General features: G+C 39.2%; 1 protein-coding gene across 4 annotated transcripts in view; it reads left to right on the top strand.

Moving 5' to 3' along the window:
* LOC122792248 (phosphatase and actin regulator 4-like) overlaps positions 1–21,029 on the top strand; it is a 2,537,344-nt gene that overhangs the window by 1,334,640 nt on the left and 1,181,675 nt on the right. For 3 of the 4 annotated variants that reach the window (XM_044059998.1, XM_044059995.1, XM_044059996.1), the window contains one exon: positions 6,438–6,560. In XM_044059998.1, coding sequence (XP_043915933.1) covers positions 6,509–6,560 — 52 coding nt within the window. In that variant the 5' untranslated portion in view covers positions 6,438–6,508. Of the gene's footprint in view, positions 1–6,437; positions 6,561–19,241; positions 19,428–21,029 lie in introns of those variants that run through there. The other variant, XM_044059997.1, reaches the window with a different exon arrangement.

Genomic DNA, 21,029 nt, shown 5'->3' with positions numbered 1-21,029 from the left:
AATTAAGTCTTCCATAAATATTTCCATTCGCACTTTTTCTTGATTTCCTTATTTCTCAGCTTTATACAAATTTTCATAAAATTTACGGAATATCTCTAAAACCTCTACAGGATCTATGGTTATTTTTCTTGTTACAGGTTCCCAAAGCTTGGTGACAATCATTTCAAAGTTGTATTGCCTACTTTGTTGTACTTAAAGTTTTTGTGCTCTCGAGTTATCAAAAATAGTTGTTTAGCTGCAGTCTTTCCAAACTCATGCATATTATCCAGATACTCCCTTACTTTTCTCTTTGGCACTCTATATTTGCTCCTCCTGTTCAGTGAGATTCCCCATATTCTGCAATACCTTAACCTTTATAAGCCCCTCTAAGTAATTACTTTTTAATCATACCTTTTTCCTCTTTTATTTCAACCCTATTTTTAAACTACACTTTCAATTTATCCCAGTCACTAGCTATAACTTCTGAAGGCATTTCTGTTTTCCCTATTAACTCTTAATTTTCTCTATCCATTCCTTTAATTCCTGTCTTACCAGGTAAGTGTGAAAGCACCAGCGTCTTATTTTCACTTCATTACCCTGTTTTTTTTGTCTTAGCTTTTAATGATGCATGATCAGAAATAGTTATTGGATGTGTGTTGAAGCTTTCAATTAAATGCAAATGTTCCTGTAAAATATACTTCATCTAGTCTAGCCCAGTTATTGTACCTTGGAGAATAAAGTGTACATTCTGTTGGTTCCTACTACTGAATTCACATCTTCCATACCAAATATTTTCATAAATTACTTCAGAAATATATCATCTTTTGTTATATTGCCACTTCTAAGTCCCCCAATACATCCTCATGATTGTAAATCATATTCCAGTTCCCAACTATCAAGAATATTCCCTGCTGAAAGCAGATTTTCTCCACAAATTTTCTTAAGCTCCAAAAAAAGCAGTTTTTGTTGGAATATACATACATGCCATTGCAATCCTCATTGCTTGCCAGTAACCCCTTACTACCACAAATCTACAATTTTTGCCCCCATCTATAACTATTGGAAACCCTCTAGCAAGTAGTATAATTATTTCCCTTTTACTCTTTAATATTCTGCTGAATATCCATTCTGAAATCTTGTCTTTTTCAAATTCACATTCTCATTTCTTTCCAAATGTGTCTTCTGCAGCATTGCTGTTTGCACTCTACATTTCTTAATATAATTCCATCCTCTTTCCTTTTTGTCTGACTCTGTAAGGCCATTCAAGTTTCAGGATAATGTGGACAGTGTAGCCATGATGATAAAAAGCTATAGTTCCCACCTATTGTACTTGACAGTGTTTTGAATTTGCATCTCCAGCTTTTGTGTTGCATGGCTATACTAATGTTTGACAGGCTGTTCTTTTGTACAGTTGCTTCTTCTCATCTCAGTTTGAACCTTTGTCACATTTTTCAAGAATCATTGTTTTAATGAAAACATTCAAGCAAAAAATTAAATCCAAAACACCCCATCCCCTATTAGCTTAGAACAAACACACATAACTATGTACATTTTCAGTACATGAATATTAACTCTCCAGAAGGGAATAATTGCCCCAAATTGATGGCTGTGCCCATATACATTATCTAACCTAAAATTAAGGTTAAAGGTTATCCATGCTAAAGTACATGCTACAGCCTGAGTTCCCACCTTAACGCTGATTGATGATCATTTTTTTCTCATCTCTCTTCCCCTCCAAGATGTGAAAAAACAGCTTAGCTTGTATGCTTTCAGAAAGCATTAACTTTTTGACATAAGAAAAAGTACATTGGCAATCTTTAAATGAAACTAAATTGTACACTGCTGTATTAACTGCATTAAAGTATTATGGCTGCTAGAGAGGTTGTTGCCTCTTGTAGACTTCCTGTAATTTCAGACTTATTTCTTTCATTGAACTGCTTGACATTGTACCTTTAAATTTTGCATTTCCCTCAGCAAAGAATACTCAGAATTTCCAAGATTAACTGCTTGCACATAGACAGTTTGTGTCCAGGAAATGTACTCAGCAATGACACTTTGTAAAATTTTCTCAGAAAAGAATGCACAGTTGTCCTCAGCTGCAGACATCTTGATTCCACTGAACATTTGATAGTGGAAAACAAGCTAATATCTTTGCAGTTGTAAGAAACTTAGCATTTTCATGGCTTCTGGATTTTTGTCTTATTTTTAAAGCCTACATGCGTACAAAAACACTTTACAGCTTAAGCCAAATGTAATAATCTAGACATTCACCGTTGCAATAGAGACAAAATATCTTAATTCTACATTACCCTCCAAACCCACCTCAGCAGCTCAAGGTTACAGCATATGAACTTTAAACTTGCTTTCGTCCAGCCTATTTTCTCTTTATACTTTTAAAATCCATATTTCTTGCAACAAAAAAGTACTCATTTACTTAAATATCTTTAAAACCTACAGCAGTCATTGAAAAGACTCCCTCGCCACATTTAAAATATTCCCAGCTACACAAAATTTTTGTACTGTATATAACATTCATGTTGTATCATGAAATGTTTTATACAAATAATAACCAAAACTGTTTTACTTGGATTTCCTCCTTTAGTGTCCTTCTAAACATGGATGATATAAAGTGGGGTGCATACTGTACAGACCACCCACAAGTTTAGCAAAGTCAAGAAATGGCCAGTGTTTTTCAGCTACTTTTTCTTGCAAAACCATATTTCACAAATGTTATAAGCTGCTTTGTATTCTTCCATTTATTCGCTAATTTCAAAATTTCTGGTCTTCCTTTTCATGCCCATCTCTCAATACCGGACTCTGGTTCAAGTCCAAGGTACAGCTGATTCTTATAGCCAACTCCTGTGCTTTTTTTTTTCCTGTCCCTCAAACATTTTCTTTTGGAACATTGTAAAAGGTTTCACTGGCAAAGTCTGTCTATGAACCTTAGCATCTGAAGAACAAAAAGCAGAATCCCCTTCTGCCTGCTGACTCGATTTTTGTTGGCTAAACTGTATTTCCTCTGTAGCCTGTTCTGCATCAAAGAGATCCTCCAGGAAAAACAGTGTGGAGACAGTTGGATACAGCAGCTTGAGTCTCTCACTTGCCTTTCGACATTCTCCGATTGCTGGGATAAATTTGCTTCTCTTCTGCCTGGTGTACAATAAATAATCATTTTCTACAAATGCACTGATGCCACCAGTTTTTAATACTTTGCCCTGCTGACACAGTTTTTTCAGGATCAACTCTTTCTGCTTGTATGATTGTATCTTGACTAATATAGATCTTGACTGCTTTCTCATGGAAAGTTTTGGACCACACACTCGATTTGCCCTTTCAGTTAACAAATTCCGCAGTGGAACACCAGTCCACTTGCTGATTTGTACTTTCATAAAGTTAAAGTCTGTTCCTTCATTTTTCTGTGGCACAGCAGAAAATCTCAGGTTTTCTCTGTGCACTCTGTATTCTAACGGTACTGCTTTTTAAAAGATTTTTTTTTTCTTGAAAAACCTCATAGTCAGCCAGGTTTTTCTTGTCCGCCTTTAATTTTTGAAGTTCTGTCAGTTTATCTGAAAGGCTAGTTAAAGCTTCTGTTTTGTCCAGCCTTTTGTTCAAATTGATGCATTCCTTCCCGGTTTCATTTATTGTAATCACCTCTGAGTACATTTGATTTATTTTTCTTCTAAATTACTGGAAGTCATCTCTTGAACCAAAGCTGAAGCTTGAAATGTTTTTTTGCTGAATACCTGCAGAATCCTTCCCAGGCAGTGTTTTCTTTTTACTTTTCTGCTTGATTTTTTTCAGGTTTTCCAAATTTCTTCTTTGCTGGCACCCGAGCAGTGTATTTACTAGCCAGTAACTGAACTTTACCAAAAACATTTCCAACGTTACTCCTTTTTCTCAGTTTCTACTTTCACACTGGGAAAGCTAGAGTTATGCTGTTCATGAGTGTGCAGTCATCTTAGAAGTCGCCCAGCAAGCATTGTTATGTTGAAAGCCTGTCAGCTGTTTTCCTTGTGCCAGTTGCACCTTTTGTGGTTTTGTGTGTAAAGCATCTGTTACAATGTCAAAAACTTGTAATGTATGTGAACTTAACATGGACAGCTGAGTATACATATGTCAATATAGTTGCAACTCCTCCTGTGTTGGCCAGACTTGTGCATTTGGAAACAACATTATCTGTTTTGGTGGCACATACTGTAAGACATAACTCAGTACATTATATCAAGCACAAGTTAAAATATCCACATGCGCTTTTTACATTTATTGGTGGTGGTAGAGTTATTGCTAAGCTTTGGCATTTCAGAATAGCATCGTGTGTTAAACCACAAGAATAAATTGTGTATTATTAACTCCTCACCCCCCCTGTATGAATAAAGCATTATATGTGAAATGTACTGTTCCATAGCTTTTGAACTTATAGGTTCATAGGTAGGTACTAGGCTATCGGCCCATGGGCCTACGTAAGCCTAGACAGCAAGGTACCATAGCTTACGCCACCCAAGAAAGTTATTTCCCTGTGCCACTGTCCAGCAGAGACACATAAGTGATCCCTGGGGTGTATTTCCTATTTCCCATCCACTCATCAAGATTTTTTTTGAAGAGTGCTGATGAAGAACTTTGCTTGACATAGATGGGTAGCTTGTTCCAGAGTATCTTTATATCTTTGTAATTCTGACTTTGACCAGTGGTTGGTGCCTGTGCGCTTTAGCAGGCTGCATTAACTGTACCCTTAGACTAAACTAATATGATTCTATATCTTCAGAAAATACTGAATCAGTATAGTAAATCGATACACTTATTTTTTGATTACAATTTAAATGTTTTATGTTTGAGCATTTTTATAATTTTATTTTTATTTCATCACTGTTACTGTTGAATCCTGCTTTTGAAGCCCTGTCACATGACTTATTACTACTTAAGCAGTATTGGGATGGTTTTTATTTATTTATTTATTTGAGACCTGAGGAGGCCAACAGGTAAAACAGTGGCATATTTCAGTTTTTAGGCGTGCAAGACTGATATAATAAAGGAACTTTTTCCATGATGTTGAGTGTTAGAACTGTTTAGCAAACACATTTTTTTATAAGTGTGCATGTTCATTTCTGATTAAGTCTTTTCATTAAAAGGACGAAAGCACTAAAAGTATAGTTCTGTGATCCTAGTGGAGTGGTTTTGATAGAATATTTGTTTTTTACGCTTAGACTGGTTTAGTGGTTTGTTTCTGGATATGTTTGCAAATGTGGCAACCAAAAAAACTCTCTTGCACCAAAGTCCTCCGACAAGTAACAAAAATATCTGACGAAGGGCATATGGCCTGAAAGTGCTCATCTGTGAAAATAAAGTTTTATGGTATTTTATTCCACGTGGATGTTCTCTGCTTGCTTGTTTTTGGATGTTTGCAAATGTATGAATGATCTCAATTTGATTTACTTGTATTTGATCAGATGCTGTTCACTCAAGCCCATTTTGTTGACTGAAGAGGTTGATGATGGCATTGGTGCGAGATTGCAGTAATAGTGGTGACTGGAAATATGCCATTTCCTTGCAATTGCTGGTGTTTATAATTAGCAGGGGAGGTATGTGGTGCAGGAGGACTTGCTAACTGTTTTCAGTATTTTCTGTACCTTCTTAATATATAGGAGCATGCACTGTTTGTGTATTAACATAGTGATGCTTGGTCTCAGTTCTTTACCAGTCATTGGTGGTATGATTACAGGTATACCAGTGTGTGTATGTAGACACAGATTTATGTACATGCAGAGAGACATGTACACACACACACACACACACACACACACACTTTATATAGGAGTCTCACACCACCTACATAGCACTGTCGCAGGCATAAGGCCAGCTTTAGTCCTTACAGGGACTATAGCCAGTACAAGTTTGTGTACTATGTTTAGCTGCTGTGCTTCACATATGAGGTTTGTTGTATTCAGGCTGTTCTATACTTTGTGTACACCTTTGATGATATGTTTCATATGTACATTTGTTATGCTTTTCCTGCTGTCCTCCGTGTTTGTTAATGCTCTAGTATCCTTGTACCAACAGCTACAATTCATACTTTTTTCTTTCTATGTGTTAGCTATAACTTGATTTGTTATGCATTTACACACACACACACACACACACATATATATATATATATATATATATATATATATATATATATATTTTTTTTTTTTTTTGTCTGTATGTATATATTATGTGGTTGTATTTGCCTTTGGCCTGGGTCATGGCTGAATTATTTCCTTATGAATAACTTCAACATCTTGGTTAAGAGACATTAAAAAAAACAAAGTAAATATTAAGATTGATAAATACTACTGAGCGGTAAGAGTTTTCATAGATAAAGGACCATACTAGTGTTATTTGCCATGTTTTCTTAAGGAAAGAAGGTGAACTGTTTAGCAAACATCATTTAGCTTAATTTGCCATCATATTTTGTTTTGCAGAACATTCCACATGACATCAGTAATTCATTAAATCAGCTGCGTTGATTCAAGGATTCGGTGACAACTTTGAAATGAGTGATGAACAGGGATCACAGATGCTGGCAAATCGTTTTTCTGCATCAGGTAAATGTTTGAAAAGCCTTCAAAACAGCAGTGTTAGTTTCTGTTCAGATGTTCATCATACATTTCACTGTTGCAGTTGTGACACTTGGGAATTCAGCTATTGTAGGTATAAAAACCAGTCCAACTTTTAGAGTTTAACACCTTCCCTTTCATGCTGGGTGGATGCCCTTACCAAGATATTACATCATCAGTAGTGAGAGTGATATCTGCCTTTACCGTCTTTAGTCCTTTACTGCTGCAGTTAATGTCAAGGTCCATATTTAGTTCAATAATATTCTCCATCCGTATGTCAGCCTAGCTTCCAGCTGTCACAGATAGAGACAGAAGAAGACAGCAAGATTTATGGTAGGATGGAGCAAAAGACCTAAACCTCTGAAGACTTCACTTTCAGGTCCTTAAACTGCCAGACACTTATTCCAAAGTTAGTGGAGATTTTGCTGGCCCACATTAAGGACTAGGCTGTGGAGATAAAAAAGAAGATCCTAAATGACTAACTGCTTAAAATGTACAGCCTCACTTCCCATGTTACCAAATACTCTATAAAATATGTCTGTGATGCTGTCCATGCATCATGTAGGGTAGCAGCTTTCAAAGCCTATGTTAAGGAGACTTTCATGGCAGTGTCTGCCAGACTATACAAAAGCAGAATTCCTTAATGACTTGTTAGACACTGAGCTTCTGTTTGGACTGCCTGCAGAAAAGATGCTCAAAAACAGGAGGAAATGGAGAAGACTATTCAGCCTGTCAAGTAGTTATTTTCTCTTCCCTGCACCAAATTACAGTTGAAACTACCAAAAGCTGTCCTTTTTACTAAAGGCAGAAAAAGTGAAACATCAGAGAGAAAGGCAAGAAAAGACACTGGATGAAAAGTTGCAAGGTGACCAGAAGGGAAAGCTTGGGGTCCTTCAAGGCCGAGACCCAGAGAGAGAGCTCACACAGTTGCACCTCTTCTCAGTCCTCAGGACACCAAGCCTAACCCATAACCTCACACAATCCCCACCACAGCACCCTCTTATTTCTTGCCCTCTAAAAATAGGGACTAATTAGACCTCCTTATCAAGCAGTGGGAAGCCATCACACAAGACAAATGAGTACTAAAGATTTTGAAATGGATACAAACTACAGTTCATAAAAAGATCACACTGCTCAATTTTCTGTACAGTGCCTGCAAGCCTAAGTCACTCGGCTCATCTTCTTCTGCAAGGACTGCTCATGGAGTCTGTCATAAAAATAGTAACAAAGTGGAAAGATTACATATGCTTCTATTTCAGATTGTTTCTAGTTCCAAGGAAAGATGGACTCTGGAGACCCAGTTCTAGATCTCCTCAAGCTTAAGCAAGTTCTTAAAAATACCAAAACTTGAAATGTTAACTTCGGGTTGGGGGGGGGGGTGGGCACAAGCCCAATTTTACCAGTTGAGCAGGTTGGCTGTGTAAGCATGGGATCTGGTATAGCAGCATTATACATACTCTGTTAGGCAAACTCATTAGCAGATTGGCTGAGAAGGACGAAGTGAAACAAACATAAATGAAATGAATGCTTAACAGAGACATTGTCATGGATTTGGTTCACATGTTTGATGTGCCAGAAGTAGATGTTTTTGCTCATCTACTAAACAGATACCTCAAGAAGTCTTGCTGCAGAGCAGCAGCAGTGGAAATTTGGTTCACATATTTTTTTTTTTTTTGATAAGCTTTGCAGGTCTGTTTCTCTACATGTTTTCCTCCAGTAGCCCTTATCACCACAGTGTTTCAAATGATCTAGGAAGATATGGCAAAATACTATTCCCTCCTATGGCCTAGGCAACATTGATTCTGCCAAGCCTGGAAAGAATAGAACCTGTTTTACTGCCTCCATGTTGGAACCTTTGGACCCAAAACAAGGGGTTACTTATATACCCCATCTTAATGACACTGTGGCTGACAACATTGATAATTTAGCACTCATACCATTTAGGTACATGTTTTCTGAAGGTATGCTCTTCATACTAGGGTAAGTTTGGAAGCCCATTACTAGGAAGACATCCCTAGCTAAATGGAAAAAAAACCTCCTTGTGGTGTCAAAGGTGAACTTAAGACCTGTCTTGATGCATCATTGTCATGATCTCTGACTGTTTGTCAGACCTTGCAAGTCAAGGGGTTATCTTGTGCCTCTGTGAAGGTGCCAATGTCATCCAATCCAGGACTCCTTTTTACCATTGAAGCAATTCCTTTTTGACTACCCCCTCCCCCCCCAAAAAAAAAATGATAAATCTTCCATGGGACCTTAACTATGTTCTAGAAAAAACTTGCCTTACTTCCCATTGAACCAGATTTTCATTCCACTATATTTTAACACAAGAACTTTTTTAGCAGCAATACCCTCTGTCAGAAGACTTTTAGAGCTGAAAGCATTACTATGTTAAGAGCCCTTTATCTTCTTCCATAGGGACAAGGTCATCGTCTATACTAGTCCTGTTTTCATGCCTAATATTGGAGTAGGACTATCTTTGATTCAGGCTGTCCAACTACCTGTGTTTTTCCAGCTTCCCCAAACAAGGGGTGGAGGTAATTTTAGAGACTCTTGATGTAAACAGGCAAGTAGGATGTTTCTTGGACAGAACCAAAGAAGTAAGGCAACCTGAACACTGCTAAAAATAGTAATATCAAAATTTGCTTCTGTTTCATCTTTTATGGGAAGATTGTACCAGAGCAGGTAGGAGCCCACTTCACTAGAGTCACCACAACCACTTCATTTCTCACAAGGCTAGCTCTCGAGTTATTCTGGAACCAGCTACTTGGCCATCTGTCCACACTTTATCCATGGACTGTAGCCTGGACTTTAGGAATGTTTCCAGATGTCATTATTTTAGCAGTAAAACATATGTTACAGCCGAGTAGGAACTTGTATATGTTAAGAGTATGTCTACTTTTACATTCCCATTTCCTTCACACCTTCACTATGTTTTCTTTCCTGTAGGCTTCTGTGGGTTAAGGGAGGTGTACTGGTCACTCTTCCACCTACCTTACCCTTTGTAATTACCCAGCTGGGTACCTAACCTCCTCAGGATTGACCTGTAAACTGGTGAGGCAGCTTGTAGTGTTTGGTTGGACTTACCCCCCTGGTGATCCTTGGCTCCAGAAACAGTCAGTACTCAGCTCAAGGCATCCTCTGAGGTATATGTGGGTGTGTGTGTGGGGGGGGGGGGATCATGACAAGAAAAAAAACTAAATATGGTGCAGAAGGACTGTCCTTGTGCTGCTTGGGTGGAGGGGTGTAATCTGCATGGCCTGAACAGGAAGTTAAGTAGTGTCAGTAAGGCCAGTCATTAGTCCTTTATTGGCGGAAATCCCATGTATCTCTACTACAACAGGGAATGTGTACAATTATGTTAATTTCTTACCCACCTGAATTTTCTTTAACTTTGTGAGATGTGGGCTGAAAATAGTTGTTTGATTATAGCTATTGGGAGGCACCAGCATAAGCATCACTAGTAGTGGAAGTTTTTGCAGCACAGGTTTTTATGTTGACCACAAAAAAGCTGAGCATTTTAAGCATTAATCTCTAGGGCAGGGGTAGGCAACCTGTTGGTATGGAGCCATATGTGACTCTTAACACCCCCATGCAGTGGCTCCCCTGTATCTTTAAAAAATAATGTCCACTCTGCTGCATGGCGCACACACACACACACACACACACACACACACACACACACACACACACACACACACACATCAGGAGATGGATTTTAAATATTGCTAGAATAACACGGTTTTTGTTACCATGCATTCCATGCACACTGACAGCAATCAAGTGATTCCCTAGCAGCAGCAGCGTCTCCTGAAAAGTTTCCGTACCTCTCCAACATACCTCTGAAACTCTCGCCACAAGAAATGTGAACTAAGCCACAAAAGGGGAACAAAGGAAGAAAAAACGGGACAGATTTTAAATATTGCTCTTATAAACTTAAAAACTTGTTAGAATAACACGGTTTCTGTTAACACGCATTTTCTACACACACACACACACACACAGTTACCTCTCAGCTGTACAGGTTTTCGTAAGAATGTCCCGATTTTTTCCTCATACATTTGGTCTTTTTCTCATAAAATTGTAGTTTTATGGCAAATCATTGAGGGCTGAAATCAGAAAATAGAGACATTTGAGTTTCAGACTTCATACCCTTGCTAATGCAAAACCTGTTATTCTATAAACTTTCTAAGTTTGTAAGAGCAATATCTGAAAGGTATCCCTATTTTTGGGGCTTTGTCCTCCATTATTTATGGCTTTGCCCAAATTTTTTTGTCTAAGAGGAGCGATCTCAATAAAAATCTTAAAGAAACAAAAATAGGCATGGATTTAAATATTGCTCTTATAAACATATTTTTCATATATAGCATAAAACTTTATACACTGTGTTATCTTCATTTTTGGGGTCAAATAGGTTTTGTGGCTCCAGATGAATTTTATTTGGTGGGAGAGGGGCCAAAAATGCTCTTTTGATAGTGAAGGTTGCAGACCTCTGCTCTAGGCACCTTTCATCTTATTTACAGGGTAGGTGGACATTAAATGGTTTGATACATTAGTATCCTCTAATACTCTCTCTACACATTTGAGTACTGCAGGGGATGGAATCTGTTCCCCCACTCACTGGGCACAAGACATTGGAGCTAATTCTGGACAAGATGCCAGTCTGTCACAGTAAATGCACATGTAGTTGCACATTTAGAAAAATCACCAGCTTACCTACAGTGTGGTTTTGAGTTGTGAGAAGAAACTGCAGTACCCCCCCCAAAAAAAAAACAATGGCACTTGACCAAAATACAAATACTAGACAAATGACACTCCAGGCAGGAACTGAGTTGGAGAACCAAACACTGTGAGGCAGCAACTTTAGCTGCTGCACCACTGTGCTGCCCAATCACAAACTATAATTGCCAGAAAGAATGTGCTCTGTTAATTGTACACATTGCTAGAGAAATGGGGAAAACATTGTTGGCACTGATGACGTACATCTCCTTAGAGTTTTGCATGTTCTTCTACAACCTTTTGAATGTTTTGAGCCTAACTGCTTCTGTAACTATTTAGTCTTCTCAGAATTTCCTTTTCTGTTCTCCTGCCTTCTAGTACTTCATGGTGCTACCCATGCTTTTCCATATACCCCTCTTCTGGTGTCTTGTGTTACTTTGGTAGCCTTTAATATTATTTTTAATTTTATTTATTTATTTTTTTTGCAGCTGACACTTACTTCAAGCCTCTGCTGGCCACTATAGCCCAGAAGTCAACAATTCCTGTGCTTGATAGCTCACTGGTGTAATATGTGTCAAGAGATTTTCTGCGTAAAGATACCATGTTAATATGGGAGTACTCCTCCTCTATTCCAGGCCCTACTGGGTGAGATTCTTGACAGGCAAATGGAGCAACATGGTGCAGGCTGGCACTGTCATAATGTAGTCTGTAGCGTTTTTAATATCCCTATATGTTACCTTTTACACTGATGTCACCATATAAGGCAGGATAACCAGTGGGGGAGTAACTGTGTGCGCCCTTCCCTGAGCCCATAGGGCAGCCAGTCACACCTTCTCAGTTTTCTCTGCTGCCCCCCCTCACCAACCTGATGTCATCTCTCTCTCAAGTTTTAAGCTCCACTGAAATTTCACTAGAGAGATGTCCAGGATGCTGTCTTCCATCTAGGACAAGCACTAGAGAGATGTTCACGGAACCCTCCCCACCAAGACAGGCATTCATATCCTCCCTGCCTGCACTGTCAATTATGTAAGCCACTAACTGAGCTCTGGTTTCTAGGGTTGTAGTCAGGGCTTTTTTCTCTGTATGCCACTGGCAAGGCTGCCATTTAATTTTTTGTTCTCTTTCAGGATTGCAAACAACAAAGATGAATAACTGTGCGAGTAAGGGAGGCAAGTTAGACAATTGAGTGTATTTTTCTGGTGACTGTTCATTTAACTCTTCATTTTTTAATCTGAGATTCTGTGATTTTGATGGAAGATACTACTTGAGAGTATGTAAATGACCATTTGTTTAATTAAATCAAAGTGTGGTGGGAAATGCCTATTTCAGAGCTCTCAGAGATGCTATTTTGCTTGAAGCCATAAGCAGAGTTTTTTATGAGTATATTGCATCTTTCAAAGAGGAGGAATGCAGGAAAACAAATCAAGAGGTATAGTTTAGTGATGTGGAAGATTGTTTGAAGATGCCATGAGGAAATTCTAGAACATATAGGGTGTACATCAGGTAGTTTAATAAGGGATAGTAAAATTTATGTTGTGTCTTTCGGCTTTTCCCAGTTAGGGGTCGCCACAGCGGAACTCCGGTCCGCTAATGATTGTTAGTTGAATTTTACGTGCCGAGTTACCAGCCCTGACGCACAACCTTCAACGATGGTATGCCCATTCACGCATGTCTCCACGCAGAAGACGCTCTAGCTGAGAATCGAACCGGACAGCGTCTTACTGTGAGGCGACAACGCTATTGCAGCACCACCAAAATTTATACAGTTTGCTATTTGGTCTTAAAGCTTAAACTAAGGACCACATATCTGCTTTCATAATTTCTTGCTATGTATTTTTTTAAAGTGCTGCTGTATTACTAACAGAAGCTATTGTATTTGGATGGAAGTTATAGTTCGCAATGGGATCAGAACAAATGGGGCCAGTTACACTTTATTTGCTGCTGAATAGATGGGGGGGTCTAAACAGTAGATTTGACAGACCGATTAGTTGATGATCTCTATTAGTCTTTATAGTAATTGTGCCAGTAACCAGTGTATTAGTGGTCTAACGTACAAGCGACATCTCTGTTTCAGTGGTATGTACCATCCAAATGAGAGAAAGCAAATAGTGTTCAGCTTTTATAATGGTCAGTTTTAGCATATTGGGGGCACTTTAAGATTTTCTTTTCATTTATATTTTGTTGAGCAGTTTTCCCAACTGAACTATGGGCCATTTTCATTGGTAACCCAGGGAGAAAAGCTGCAGTTCAAAAGTGAAATATATGCAAGGGCTTAAACTAAACTTTAGTTGTAAAATAACCACAGCAAAATGTGAAGAAAAAAAGGAGTCAAAACTATTATTCATAGAAGAAGAACTTTTCCTTCAGGTTTTGAGGTAGCCATACTGAGCAGTAACTACTAAACAGCTGTTTGAGAAGGACATGTTTAACAAAATTTAACAGCATATAAGTTGAGATAACATGATCCAGTTCATTCTGTTCACTTGTTCTAACTAGACTAAAGCTACTTATTATCCCACTATCCTTCCTTCATCCCAGATATGTAACTGGCTTAGTTTCTACTACCCATTCTGGTAAATAATTCCACCTGTCAGCCACTGTGTCCATTAGAAAAGTATCTTCATTGTCAGGATTATGATATATCCTTCTGATGTGCTGATCATGCCCCCCCCCCTTTTTTTTTTTCATTTTACCAGCACCTGTTCCTTAGTGCATGATGGTTTAGGTTTACTGTATCTGTATATAACCCGAGTCCTGTTTAGCAAGAACCCGTCTCCTGTATAACCAGCCTCTGAAGGCTTCCCCCTAATCCTTTGCTTCTGTATTTTGCATATTTGGGTTTGTGCAGCTCAGTTTAAGGTCTTAAAAGAAGTCTAACTTGAACACTTTTTAAAGACTCCTAGTTCTGTGCTTTGAGTTTTAACAGGGAGTCTGCAGTGGCTCCTTTCAACTTCATGTATTTAGACCAGTTGAAGTGAAGTTTTCCTTTTTTGCCCATTTTTCCATTTTCCTTAATCCTCTGTTCTTGCTTTGTTCCTTAACTGTCAGCACTCCCCTCAACTTGATGTCACCTGTAAAAAGACTGAACAAGTCTAACCTGCCCCACATGAGGTTTGGGATGAGCACACAGAGTATGACTAGACCAAGTTGTAGCCCCTGTAGGACACATCTGGTCAGTTTCTGTATCTTATGATAACTCTCCCTGACTGCTTGGTATATGTGCCCTTTTATAAAACAACTGCATCCAGCCATAAAGTTTGCTGCCCACTACTACCCCGCTCATTTTTGAAAGAAGCCTGCAGTGTGGGACTGAATCAGAAGCTTTTTGTGAAATCCACTTTGACCATGTGCATGCTGAATCTGTACTAGAATTTGTGTATCACCCTGTACTACTCCAGCAGTCTTAGGTTTTCACTTCCGGCTCACTGGGCTTTAGTTGTTAGGAGGAGTCCTTGCTCCACTGTTGTAGAGTGGTACTACTGTTGCTTTTCCCTAGTGCCCTGGGGCTATCCCATCCCTAAGGGACCTGCTGAAAATCTGTGTTACATATTTTGGCAAAGCCCCAGTAACCATTTTTGGGCTCCTTGACAGATCCTATCTGCTCCCACTATTTTGTCCTCGTTCAGATCTCTACCATTATTTCCTCATGTACACATCCTTCTCTTTCACCCCATCACCCAAGACGGACACTTTTCCTTATGCTTCTATGGGGCACTGGGATGCAAAACAGTCATTAAAGAACTTCAGTGTGTTCTTTAATCATCCTATGCTTTTCCCTTTTCAAACTAGTTCACCAGCCAGTCTTCCTGCCTTCTTTCTTTCCCCTTTGTATCAAAAGAAGGCCTTATAATGTACTTTGCTGGTCTTTTATAACCTCCAGTGAATTCTTTCATGTGATTTTCCTCCTTTTCCTTTCAATCCCTGAATATTTTCTGTAGTTCCCTTATAGCAGCCCTCATATCTTTAGTAAAACAATTTTTTTTGTCTTTGTTTTCAACTTGATAACTCTTTTAATACATTTTCTGTCCCTCCCTAGATAGTTTTAGGATGTTTTGTTGATATTCACTGTTGGAGCAATCATGATCATATGGATTTCAGCTTCAGGCAGAGGCACAACATCAGTCTGGCATCCCAAGCTTTGCACTTCCCACCCCTGCCACGTGACCACATCTATTCCAGGAATCTTGACATGCTCCTGGTATAAAGATGGCATCAACTCATGCTGTATTTAGAACTTTATTTCTGCAGTGCTGTTCATATTCACTGTTTGTTAGTGCGTTCAGCAGTTCAGCATGTACCTTCAAATAAATATCCTGTTGGAGATAGTTTTTCTGAAAATGTTTGTACTGTTGAACTTATTGCATGTTTGTAGCTTAGGGTTCGGTATCATTAGGGTTAGTATTATATACGTCCATTCCAAAAAATATATTGAAGTGTGTGTGATCATCAGATCACCCATGAGGATTTCAGTATTGGTTCTTATTTTGCTTGGGTCCCTTCCACATCATTTCCTCTTGTGTTTTCTGTGCCCTTTTGATAAGAAAATCCCATCAGCAAAATTCCTAACAAGGTAAGAAGCTGGAGTCCCTATCCTAGTAGGCTGCCATGTCTAGCAACCCCCAAAAGTTGCCTACGTTTGGATGTCCTTTTTAAAAAGTATGTTGAGAAGCAGACCCACCATCAGAAGGTTGAATGGAAGATTGGTGATGTCACTTTCATTCTGGGGATTACCCCTCAAGAGGCTTCCATGCATTTGGCTCCCAGCACAGCCTCCAAGGCTAAAGGTACTGCATCCACACACTGATTGCATGTCGGTTTTCAAGTGTCCAAATAAAATGCCTTTTGTCATTTTGCACTGGGGAGGATGACATCCTCGTAGTGTTCACATGGACACCAAAAGCTGTAGAGTGAAAACCCTGAACTATTGGCCTTGTATCCTAGCATCTGAAGTAGTCACTTCCTCACTATTGAGGATCCATATGCCTGAGCTGCAGACATTTGCCGTGTCAGGACCCTTGCCACTGTCTGCTAACTAGGGGAGAGTCTTCACTTCCTGTCCCTCTTAGTCTTCCACCCAGGACTAATTAAAGCTGGCACAGGATTTTACCCTTTTACAGAACCTGCAAACCAAACCGCACAAACTTTGTTTCCATGGTCATGCCCTCACTTCCCAAAAAGTGGAGAAGGGGAACTCTCTCCTGAAAGAGTCAGACTCCTGAGATTCAGAGGAGGAAGGCCTGGCATGTAGACCTCAAATGTCTTTTTCTCTCAGCTGTGACATAGATGATGAGGAAAGAACACTCTAACCTGTGGTTCTTCCCAAGACTATATTTCATTTGGTGAGACCTTGTGTCTTATGAAAGGCTACTTTGAACTGGAATCTAGGAAAGTGTTGAAAGTACAGAAGATATAGTTAGTCTTTCTAGAGTTGAATGCCCTAAAGTTATTGGTCATTGTTTCAGTGGTTAAGGACGTGCAGGTTTCCTCCTTTCATCCTTCCTGGAAAATGGCTGTCAAATCCCAGCTTTTAAGAAGTGTGATCATTTGTTCAGGATCTTGGTAAGGATCTTTACAGGAACTCTGTAGTGTATCCAGCAATGGAGTTCTTGATTGCTGTAAGATTGTCTAAGTTGGTTTCAAGCCCCATTATCATTCCCAATGAACAGAACAGCTTTGACCCCTTTGAGAAGGTGAAAATGCATTCATCAGTAACTGTGGCTTTCAGAGCCCCCATTTGTCAGACCCATATAATCCGGTATCGGAATGAAATCCTCTAGTAATTGAAGTATTTAATAAGGGAGTCCTGACAGCGCCCTAAAGTAAAAAAAAATATTTCATTTGGCCCAGTCTGCTTCTCACATGGTTAAATGTGCCACCAAGTATGGTTATGATACTGTTGATACAGCATCAAGGGTTGCTTCCCCAGAGTTAACAGTCAAGAGACATGTCTGGCAGGGGATGTTTACCCTGCCAGAAGATGTCAAAAAATGCATTTCCTCAATTTACCTGTGGACCAGGACTTGCTGTTTGGTCCCCTTCACAAGAGACCATTAAAAGCTGGGGAAGAGAAAACTACAGAATCAGTCAAACAACTGTTCTGTTCTCCTATACCTAAATAGAACATGAACTATCCTTCAAAAACTGACCCAACTACCATTGTGTCAGGGTAAGGGCAAACATTGTGAGGGGAGCAAGGGTTTAAAAAAAAAGTGTCCGGGAAATCTGAAAGGTTAGTCTGGGGTCCCTCAGGGCTCAAGCCCAAACAGAAAGCAAAGGTGAATATACTACACTTCTGCATTCCTTCTGTCTAGACAAGAAACCACACTCCAACCTTTAACGCCTCCCTGGCTCTGTGGAGTAGCTGGATAAAGCTCAGACAATGACCCACATGGCCTAAGTTAGACTACTGATTCAGGCGCCGGAAGAGCTGTGGGTGTGATGACCAACTGGTACTTGTTTTACCCATTCTGAGGGGAAAAGGGGACAAGGGCTGCTGCTGCTGTACAGACACCTATGATGTTGAGGCATGCCCACCAAGCAGTTATGCTATTCCTGGAGCCAGGCATGCACAGCAGTGTGCCATTATCTTGAACATAAATGGGATATAAACAATACATAGGACAAGAAATCCTAAAAGGGGACACTAAAATACCTTTATGTGTATATTCTAGACAAGATGGGTGGATGTAGAGGATGTTAAACACCATATTAAATATGATGAAGAATGTTGTTTGCAGACAGAGATTATAATTGTAGGAGAGGTGTAAGGAATTCAGCCTTTACATAATGTATGGTAAGGTTCCAAAGTTACCTTTAGCACAACTGAGTAGTGTAAAAACTCAGATGTCCAAGCATACATGCCTCAGAAGAATTAGCTGGGGTGTGAAGCTAGGGAAGGAGCATCAGTTTTGCTGGCTGGCCTGTCCAGGGGGGACATGGGATTTGCAGCAGGGGGTGCAGCCCACCTTGAAAACAAAGAACTATAACCCTGGGATGCTGACTGCAAGACTGTTAATGACTTGCATGCATTGAAGACATTGCATCAAATAGAGGGTAGGGCAAACAAGTCCAAACCTCCTGAGAATTTGGTTTGCTTCAGCCCTCCTTATCCATCTGGTAGTGTGACTACAATCAGCCATGGCAGTGTGACTGCAATCAGCCAGTGAGAAAAGAAATGGGACAGAACTGTGAGGGGCTTAATGTGACCTGATTGAAAAGGGCAAAATAAATTGCAGGAAAGGAATGATATGCAGTTGTAGTATAGATGAGGAAAATGACAGGCTGAACTAAGCAGGTAATTCAGTTCTATATAGTCATCAGCATGTTATTGCACAATTTCCTTTTCTTTTCCTCTAAATTTATTTATGTTTATATAACTGGATTATTTCTAGAAAGAAAAATGTTTTTTTCTCATTTTAATATACCAGTAACCTAGTAGCTTGTTTCTGAAACTATTAGTAGCCACTCCCCTACTAGCCAATGCTCACAACTTTTTAATATCCTATTCTTTGTTCTCTGAGAAGCAAACATAATTCTCACAATATTGAAGTCAGCAGTAACCACTTATTTGAACTGGAAAATTGCTAAACACCTTTCATTCACTTTCTAAATTAGTGGCTGGCTAAATGTGTTATAAAGCTAATAAAACAGAACTGTTTCATCATCCTTTCTAACTTTGCTATTCTCTGAAACATTCTCTTGTATATTTAAATTTACCGTGTTTCACTTATATCATGCAGCAGTGTTTTGGGTGGGTGATCCAATGCTAATGAATTAAGATATGCAGTCACTTACTCAGTATGCTGGTTTGTAGAAAGGATCCTCCCATATAACCTCTAACCCCAAACACTTTGCTCTTAGGAATGATAGGCATTCACTTGTAAGAACTGGCATATGCTTGCTTATTTATGAAATCCACAAACGCCAGTACAGAGACGTAGACACACAGGAGGAGCAGGAACTCAGCTGAGTTGAATAGGGGAGAGCCACTACCTCCAAAGCTCATAATTCAGTTCCTTAATTGTGACCTGTTCAAGACTTCTGACTGACTTGTATGATTGTTCAAGATGTTCTATGGGAAGCAGAGATGAAAAATGGGACAGTCTGTCTTTTCTGGATCTGTAAGTCCGACAAGCAGTGGTGAGTGAGTGAAATCACATACCCAAGTAGTAGCTCGCTGCTGAGGCAATGACTGAAGTTTACAGCAGGTCTGGATAATATGTAACTAAAACGTGAAATTTGGGGATCAGTTCTGCAGAATAAGCATTGCTGCTTTTAAGGAATGCGGCAGTGTGTGTAGAGGCTTACTACAAAGAACTTCATAAACAAAGTGCTTTACTTTGAGCTAGTTTCATTGAGGTATTTTGTTGTGCACTGAAAGGTACAAGTTGTTTTATTAGCTTGAGGATGTTTGGATTAATCTGCTTTTGAATGACAGCTTAAATGTTTTTTCTTGAAATGACTGTTACACTGTTAAAAATGGAAAAGTGTAGTAGTAATCTGTCATTTTTTCCACTCAAGTTTCCATTACCTTTTATGAAATCGGCACCTTATCAGAATGTGCTCCACCCTTTCTTCGTACATGTTGCAGTGGGAATGTTGTGCTCATTAACCAGGGAGGACTGAAATTGCAGCAGTGGTTGTTAGACTTGGATGGTAGTGGAAGTATATTTCTTGTGATCCAGCATTGAATCTAATTCATATTCACACAACTTATAATATTTATGTTTGCCTTGATGAAGCAGAGTTCAAAGTTCCAGTTAGTGTTCCCCCAGTACATAGAAATACAATACAGCTTATCACTGCTATCCAGAATTATGCTGTGATCAATTTAAGGTAAAAAACTGAATAGAGTATGCTTGTAATTTTAAGTTATAGTTTTGTGTTGAGCAAATATGTGGTAGGCAGTATGGTGACTCACTGAAAAGATTTATGCCTCACAACTCCGGAGTCCAGCACTCAGTTTTGCTTGTGGGTCACTGTCTGTATGGAATTTGTATGTTTTTCTCTTGGCTGTCTAGGGTACTCCCAAAAACATGCTGGCTGATGACTACATTAAGTAATTGTTCATGATATTTTTATTCCTGTTCTCTTGGCCTGTACTCTGGCTGAAAATGGTCTTTTGGCCAGTCAAATTATCTGTCTGTCAAAAGGTAAAATAAACAAATGTACTCATTTAGGTCTGTTCTGTATTAGTAGTACCACAGACTCCACTTTTAAATAACACTATATCCAAGTTTTGCACTGCTTGTGACCCCATATTCAGGAATAACCCCAAGTTTACAGAGGGTTGACTGGAAGTGTCGTGACCCAGCATGATTGTACTGCTGTCCTTGTCAGGAGATTGAGGTTTGACAAGTGCCATCTTGTTCTGTATAAAGGCTGGAAAACCTAAATTGCACATATTAGGCTGGTGCATCTGATAGGTTATAGTGAGTGCATACAAAAGTAAACCCACAACAGTTCTTGTAGTTACTCCCTATATCTGGCAAGAGGAAACATTTGAGGATGCCTTAGCCAAGAATAATGTAATTCCTGCTTTTGATCTCCAAGCTTGAGGCAGACACTGGCTGTGGGTTGGCTGTCAGTGGCAAACAACCGAGGAAGGAGGAATATGAGTAAAAAATATAGGCAGACTTAACATATCTACTGCCATGGCTGCACTGGTAAAGTTGATGGAGTCTAAGTCATAGACCTGAAAACAGAGAACTCAAGTGCTGTTCTGACTAAATTTAAATATTT

The sequence above is a fragment of the Protopterus annectens genome, chromosome 1.part2 (assembly GCF_019279795.1).
Source record: "Protopterus annectens isolate FY-2018-M chromosome 1.part2, PAN1.0, whole genome shotgun sequence".
Taxonomy (NCBI): Eukaryota; Metazoa; Chordata; order Ceratodontiformes; family Protopteridae; genus Protopterus; species Protopterus annectens.
This window is presented reverse-complemented; position numbering and strand designations above follow the sequence as displayed.